The 8,651-nt window shown below is 33.7% G+C and overlaps 1 protein-coding gene across 2 annotated transcripts in view; it reads left to right on the top strand.

Annotated features, from left to right (window-relative positions):
- The first annotated feature begins 1,317 nt into the window (after positions 1-1,317).
- Positions 1,318-8,651, top strand: part of LOC149231629 (disease resistance protein RPV1-like) — an 87,244-nt gene continuing 79,910 nt past the window's right edge. Inside the window, exons 1-3 of one of the 2 annotated variants that reach the window (XM_089376339.1) lie at positions 1,318-1,927; positions 2,031-3,127; positions 3,194-3,321. In XM_089376339.1, the coding sequence (XP_089232465.1) occupies positions 1,404-1,927; positions 2,031-3,127; positions 3,194-3,321 (1,749 nt within the window). In that variant the 5' untranslated portion in view covers positions 1,318-1,403. Of the gene's footprint in view, positions 1,928-2,030; positions 3,322-8,651 lie in introns of both variants that reach the window. The other variant, XM_089376338.1, reaches the window with a different exon arrangement.

The raw sequence follows: 8,651 nt of genomic DNA, 5'->3' as shown, positions 1-8,651 counted from the left end.
TTGTGTGTGTCAAGTGGGACAAAGTTGTGTAGGATGGAAAGTGAAGAAAACTTATTAAACAAGCCACATGAAAGTGAAAACGACTTGATATAGGAAGAGTGCAATTAGTAGGTTGTGGAAATGTGGATGCAAATTTATGAAAAATATAAACTAAAAGAGTGTTTAACAATATATAAACATATAATTGCTAAGTGCTAAAAAAAATGATTCAAGGACAGTGTAATGGCTTTTAAACAATTGCCTTTGATAAGAAACATCAAGTATAAAACACCTACACTTGTTTTTAATAAATATTTTTGGAGTAGAAACCATTGAAGATGTTGGCCATGGTTAGTTGTACTTCTTAGGAAGGGTTAGTTGTACTTCTTAGGAAGGCATTCTTTGCAGGGTTTGGTGAAATTTCTTCCATACCATTTATTGTTACAACCATCTTTCAACGATAAACGATGGTTTGAGAGCAATCTCCTCTAACCTTGCAATATACTCATAAATGATTATTTAGCCATGAAATTGTTTATAATAAATACGTTTTAAATACTCAATATTAAATATGTATAATAATTTTATCTTGTACATAATGTTGTGTAAATATAGGCATTTACATTATACATTTTATCAAAAACTCTTACCTGTACTTAAATAACATAATTAACGCCATGCTAGTGACTCTAGGTCATCCCTCATAAACTTTATCCATACCCAAGCTTTGGAGATTGGCATCTTAGAAGATAGTGATAGAACAAAAACATGTTCCATCACAGCTAGAAAATGTTCTGTAAGTCCACACATCATGGATGACCCACCATCGGTGAAAGACAGATGTGAGATGTGAATTTCCACCGAAGATCTTCTATCATAGAAGATGGTGACAGAACAAAAACATGTTCTATCAAAGCTAGAAAATGTTCAGTATATTAGCGAATAAGCATTCCGCCTGCACCTAGGCCTATGTTAGTAGGCAATGAACTGCCACGACGAAGGCGTCAACAATTCCTGCACATGCCCACTTGATTACGGAAGATTAAGCCCAAAGGAAACGAAGAGTGGTCGGCCGGTGCATCGTACCATTTATTGGAAATTCCCCTACGCGCCGATCATAATACGACACCCACAACCCACATGGGTGACGCATGGTACAGTTAGAGTGGGGACTTCACCTCGAAGACTTGTGGAATTCCCTCTACGCGCCGATCATAATACGACATCTTTTGCTAACACCTCCCACCTTCGTGACGACGGTGACTTTACTTTTCGACCTCCCACCTTCATGACGACGGTGACTTAGCTTTTCCACTTCCCTATTAGCTTTTCGATCGGCCATTTCTCTAGTTTTTCATCTTCATTGCCGTGACAAGGGTTTCGTCCATCTTCCAAACCGATCCGATCACTAGAAGGTATCAAGTATGGAGCCAGTAGCAACGCCATCATGGCAGCAATACCAGGTTTTCATCAACCACAGGGGAAAGGATACCAAGCTGACTCTTGCCAGCCTCATTTACCATGCCCTCGAACCCTATGGGTTGCGAGTCTTTTTGGATCAGTACGTACTTTGCCCGGGAGATACCATCGAGACTGAAATCCGAGGAGCCATTAGCAGTTCCTCTGTTCACATTGCCATATTCTCGAAGAATTATGCTGAATCACACTGGTGCTTAAAAGAGCTTTGTTGGATGTTGACATCATCTCATAAGCCCAAGTTTATTCCCATATTCTGTGACGTTGAGCCTTGGGAGCTTCGTTTCATTGAGAAGGGATGTTATGCCGAAGCCTTTCAGAAACACCGTGAAAGAGGATCCATGGAAGTAGTGGATGAATGGAAGGAAGCACTCGGAAAAGCCGCAGACATTTCTGGTAAGGTGTTCAAAGGGAAGGAAGGACTCGGAAAAGCCGCAGACAATTCTGATACGGTGTTCAATTGGAAGGAAAGGTGAATAGAAACTTTACTTATTTATCATCTATCAACTTGGTGAATCTTGAATCATCAATCTTTTTAACTATCATAGACTGCAAATAATTTTTTTTGTTTACAGTGATGACTATGGAAAGCTTGTGAGGAACATTGAAAACACTGTAATGGAACACGTCAAACGGGACCCGTTAGAGATCCCTCCTCACGCAGTTGGACTAGACCAGGCCTGGAAGGATTTGCATGATGAAATTAAGAAACAAAGGTCCAAAAAGGTGGTAGTAATTGCCGGATTAGGCGGAATAGGGAAGTCAACTCTGGCGAGACATATCTTCAACGAATTGAGCCGTTCGGAGTTTAGAAGGGCTTCTTATTTGTTTAACGTCAGAGAAACAGATGATCATGATTTGCAGGGGCAGCTCTGTCGTGATTTGCTGGGCAAAAATATGTTACGTAGCTGGGAGGGGAAGATTATGTTACGAAACAGTCTAAAAGGATTAAAAATTTTGATTGTTTTCGATGATGTGGATCACTGGGACGAAATAGAATGTGTACTGGATGTACATGCGGTGGAGGAGGGTAGTCTGATCTTCGTAACATCTCGTGATAAAGATGTAGTGAGGGCCTCTTATGCAAACACTTCATTCGTGTATGATGTAGAGCCATTGAAGAACAAGCATGCCCGAGAATTGTTCTGCTACCATGCCACCCGTCAATCAAATTCACTTGAAGGGTGCGCAGATTTGGTGGAGGATTTTTTGAAAATTTGTGGGGGTTTGCCTCTCTGCTTACAAGTTTTGGGGGAGCAGGTATCTAGCAATTCTGATAGAGCGCACTGGGAGCGGCAGTTGAAATTATACTCTCAAGGAGCGAGTCTGCCCGAAGCAAACGATGTAATTAACAAATTATTAAAATGGAGTTGCAAAGATATGGACAGCGAACAGCGAAGGATGCTTTTGGACGTGGCTTATTTCTTGGTGGGAGAAGACAAGGAACTGGCTGTTCAAGTGTTAGAGGGATTAGATTATATGAAGGACGTTCACTACTCCCTCAGAAGGCTCTGTGAAACTTACCTCATAAGCTTCAAGAACGACGTGGACTATCATCATGATCGTAAAATGTGGGATCAACTTATAGCTAAGTTTCTGCCACCAGGTTTCGAACATTCTGCGCGGGAGACATTGGGATATTCTGCGCTGGAGGCATCGCGATCATTGTCAGGTTTCGAACATTCTGCGCGGGAGACATCGGGATATCATGTGCGGGAAGCATCGCAATCATTGTCAGCAGTTTTAACGAAGCGCAGTTCAAAAACGATAATGCATAATCAAGTCCGGGAAATGGCTCGGTGTATTGTTAGAGAAGATCAAAGCGAGCCACTACGCCTTCGCTGCGCAGTGGATATCGAAAAGCAGGTATGCGAAGTTTCCATTTCCGTGCACTTCTCCGCTTCGAATTATAATCTTTTTGACATTTTGACTTTGGATGTTTCCTATAATGGCTGGTTTGAAATTATGCCATTTGATGTTTTTAAAATTATGTTTTTCTAATAACCGGAGATTATATTGTTTTTTCTTTTGTTCAATAAAAAAATTGCTTTTTAAACCGATTCTAGGTTTATTAAGATTTAAAAAAAATATTACACTAAATACTTTGAAAATTAAAAAATAAATTTTAATCTTTTCAATATAAAAGTAGTAAATTAAAAAACAAATTTTAATCTTTTTAATATAAATTGTTTTTCATAATGAGTGGGTTGTTATTTTTAATTGGTTTTAATTTAAATAATAAGATATAAAAATATATATTTAAAAAAAATCTATTCAATTTTTGCATAAAAGAATGTTAGGTAGATAGCTATCCACCATTTTTTTTATGCAAGAATGCCATGTAATAACTGCCCACCATAATTTAAGTAAATATTTGTATAAAAATGGTGGCCACTATCTACATAGAAATTTATTGTAAAAGAATTCCTAATTATTTTTATTTTTACTATATCTCTACTAGTTACAAAGAAATTTCAAAATATGTTGAAACTCCCACCTAGTAAAGTGTTAATAATTATAAATTTTATGTATTTCTATAATTTTGGTCATTTGATTTGGAATTAATAAAATTGTAAAAAGTGTTTAAATATTGACTTTTGGGACCAATAACTTTGGTTGTCAATTATTTTTTGCATAAGGCAGGTACTAAGCAGCAATGCTGCATATTAAATTTATTATATTTTGTAATTAGATATTTCCAGTAATTAACACTAATTAAAAAATATGCTTTTGATGTTTTGTTAAGAGGTAACAATGGTTAAATTTGATATATGTGTGTGTGAGAGAAATATTCATTTTTATATGTTTGTTTGCATGATAGAGAGATATATCTCTTGCATCTATTTTTATAACAATATATCTTAGATATAAGCAAACTCCCAATTGGATTGGGGAAATACAAGATAAAACTCCAAGATAAGCACATATTGCATGGTACTTATAAACTCTCAGATAAACCATGGTGTAGTAGTAGGCTAGCTACTACACAAACCATGGGTTTTTGGGCATGCTATAAAATGCTTGTCTCTATCCTAACTCACATCATGCAATCCCACACCATGCACCTTGAACCTTAAACTCTCAAGCTTGGGGGTTTAAACTCATGTGCTCATGGCCCATCTTTATGCTATATAAAAAACCTATAGTGATAGAGTAATGAGATTGAAGGGTATTTTAGTTGTTCAATAAAAATAATAAAAATGACATAACAATTTTTTGTTTGATTTGAGAGTTTTTGTGTAGTTTGTTCAGCTTTAGCATGCTCATAATACATCCCATTTTTTAAAAAATGGATCTACTTAGTGATTGGAAATGGAAATCTCAAAACATTCCTTAAATTTATAATCCAATTTGAACATGATCATATTCCTGTCTTTCAAATCTTGGAATGCCTACTAAAATGATCTATCCTTACTTATTACACAATCATGGATTTGCTCATAACACATACCTTGTATATTATTATTGTTTTAAATATTAGAATCCTTCCAAATCCCTATTTAAAAGTAAAAATGGGATCAAATTTGTTTTATTATTTATAGGATCTTTTTTCAATCCAACTTCTCATGTTGGATGTTGAGATCAATTGCTCCTATTCAAAATACATTACACAACTAATGGGTTTGAGCATGCTAATTGAGAATTATTCTACATGACTTACAAAAACTATGAAATTATATGAACAATGAATATACATAATTTTCCTAAATTATTGATCAGTTTCACAATCACTAACACGATTCAATATGTTATTCTTTAATGTGTATATCTATGATTTCACTCAATTTTATTTAGTTTATGCCTAAACTAAAATTAATAAAATAAAACTTATCTCAATAAAAAATTTACTATAATAAAATAAATATAATAATAACATTTAAACGACAAACATAAATAAATATAAAACATCCTATGAAAAACAATTTTGAAAAAAAAAAAAAACCATAGTAAAAAAACTTTGGTAAAGTGTCCATCAGATTTATACTCTCGGAAAAGAAAAAGAGGCCATGAAAATTCCGATTACAATAGAAACTAAACATAATTAGTTTTATTATTACGATAATTTTTTTTAACGTAATTAGTTTTTCTCTTTCGCTGGTGTGTTGTGAAAAAAGGTTAAAAGGAGAACGTACTATATAATCCAATCACAGAAAGACTTGCCGTTGAGGTATCAGTTTATTTGTTTTCCTAAACTATGTCGCACGGTTCCGAAATTTTTTTTCCAAAGTCCATTACTTCAACAATTTTAACTTTGGGATGGCATATTAAACCCAAAGTCTATCGCTTAAATATTTCCAACTTTTGGATGGTCGAGGATTAATAGCATCAGTAAAACAACATCAGTGGAAATAGCATAACAAATTGCAAAAGAGAACATTTTTCACCTTAAGAGAACTAAGTTCAGTTAAAAGGAATATGTTTGAAAGAGAATCAAGTTAGGTTAAATAAATCCATGTGAAAGCGGAAATGAGTTTCTATGGGATTCAAAACATTTCATAACTAATTTCGATTTTCCAATTTAAACGTTGCGAGGTAACGAAAATGTTAAATGGGAAAAAATTATTATCCGATACACACATTCGGTAATGTACAAGAAAACATTACATGAAAAATTATTTGTATTCTAAACAATGTCCATCGGATTTCTGGAAAGAGAAATCCACAATCCACACTTCATGGCCATTTCTCACTATCGAATAATATATCAAACATTACAGACTTTGCCATGATAAGTTATCAGTTTATTTGTATTCTAAACAATGTCCATCGGATTTCTGAAAAGAGAAATCCAAAATCCACACTTCATTGCCATTTCTCAAACATTACAGAGTTTGCATAGACTATCCGTCACCCATCAGAATTTCACTATTTTTTGTGTCTCTCTATACCCTTTACATTACACTAACGTAGAGATGTATGTTGTGGGACTCTCTGAAAAAAGAGATGTATGTTGTGGGTGGGCGTGTTGCAACCACAACCGACTTCTCTATTTTCGAGAGGATGCAGACTTATTTTAATTGTAAATACCAAAGGCTCTAGATAATGGTGCGGCCACAAGAGGTTTTGATGGAAATTTGGATGTGTAGCTTTGTTTATTACAAAATATTTGTGAAAACTATTAAGTGTATTATTTTCTTCTCTCCAAATTATATCTATATCTTTAAAGTAAAGTGAAGATTTAAGGTATTTTTTGCTAAATTTTCCATATGTCAAATGCTCTAAATTTCCATGTGTTTCTCAACTACAGAGTTGGTTTTCAGTAGTTTGATTCCATTTAGTTGCTATAACCATTAAATGTGGTTGTCACTGAATATTTTCTCTACTCAGAAAATCTGAAATGCAAATTTTACTTCTATGAAAGTTTCAGGATTAAGAATAAGATTCCATTCAGTTGCTATAACCATTAAATGTGGTTGTTCCTGAATATTTTCTTTACTTAGAAAATATGGAATGTAAATTTTACTTCCCTTGACCTATTTAATTTCAAAATCAAAGTTTGTGAAGAGAGCTTCTCATCCAACAAAATTTGACTCTCTTGGTTTCTTGATATTTTTGGTTAACACCTTCTTCATGGCTGAAGCATCAGTTATAAGAAAAAACTTTTATTTATTAGGTGTATATCGAACTTATCAATGCAATTCTAAGCAATGTTCACTTCTTTTTCAATGGTTGAATAGTTTTTCTCGAGGGTTCCACACAAGTGAGGCAAGCTGAATAATTTACTCCTAGCCTTCTTTGAGTTGTTTGAGGATTACTTCCCATCCTATATCACTCGCATCCATTTCAACAATCTTTGGCAAACTTTCATAAACATAGAGGATAGGAAGAATTTTTACCTTCTCTTTTATCTTTTTAAGTGCTCCATATTCCATAGTTCTGGTTTTTTTAGTCTTTGATTTAGAACCTTTCTATCCTACGCAGGGTCTTTATAAAAATTACAGTCATAGTTTAGACAACCAAAGATGGGTTTTGTCTTTTATTTCATCTGGGAAATTTCTCTGCACATGCCATTGCATGCTGAGAGCGATCTCGCCATTTTCAATGACGTGTCCAAGGAATTTAACCTTGGTTTGGAAGATTTCCATATTATTTTTGCTTAGAATTAAATCACTACTTTTGAAAACTTGTTTAAATTTATGTACATGCTTAAAATGTTCATCAATTAATTTAAAAAATATCAAAATATCATGAGATGATAATGGTTAGCTATCGTGCTAGAGTATCTAAGATATTTGTTTTGGGGGGTTTTGTTTTAATTTTTGGAGGACCAATGTCTAAAACAGATTTAAATCATTGATGACTAAAGTTGTTGAATAATACTAATATTAACCAAAGGGCTGCTATTAAAATCCACACAGTGATTTAGCTTATATGGTGATGAGTAGAAACAAAAAAATGTTATGACTATTATAGTTTTCAAATAGAAAATTAAATAACCATAAGTAAGAAGACCTTCAAACAATGTTCAGAAAGTTTGACAAAATATGCTCAAGATTACAAAAATACCGATGATTTTATTATTTAGAGGAAATTACTTAAACAAACAGTTTTTATAATTCATTCTCTTTAAAGATGATCTTTTCAGAAAGCTTATAAGAGTGAATTGAGACTCAACTACTCCTATATGGTTATCTTTGTAAAACTTAAGAATACGAAGAAAACAAGTGAATGAAAATTGGAAAACTTACAAGGAATACGAAACTGTATGAATCAAAATTCAGAATCCTTTGCTTTGGTATTAATGATTCAGAAAAAGCTGAGTACATTTAGTGATTACAAATGTTTCTTCAAGGGTGCCACCCTTAATAACTCGTTAAAGAGAGTTATTTATACAATCTTAGAGATAAGAAAATATCTTAAACAAATTTACAAAAATAGATTAATACAAAATCAAGAATATGAACTAATAGTCGATTATTTTGGTGTTGAACTGTTGGTGACTGTTGAATGCTGCTGAGTTGTTGATGATTGTTGTTTGATCCTCCTTTTAGTCAAGTAAATTAGTTAACTGTTCCCAGCTTTTCTTATCTAGGATAGATAACTTAGTCACCGTTCGATAAACCTCATCCATTTCTATATATTTATTAAAAGTGGGTTTCACTAAAAATATATGTCTAATTTCATTTAGGATGGAAAAGGTATCTCTAAGTGCATTCAACACAAACCTTGGTGTTGCTTCACCTCTTATGTTTGAA

The sequence above is a fragment of the Pinus tabuliformis genome, chromosome J, assembly GCF_031772625.1.
Source record: "Pinus tabuliformis cultivar Carrire ecotype Pingquan chromosome J, CPIR1, whole genome shotgun sequence".
Taxonomy (NCBI): Eukaryota; Viridiplantae; Streptophyta; class Pinopsida; order Pinales; family Pinaceae; genus Pinus; species Pinus tabuliformis.
The sequence above is the reverse complement of the archived record's forward strand: the minus strand, read 5'-3'. Positions and strand labels throughout refer to the sequence as shown.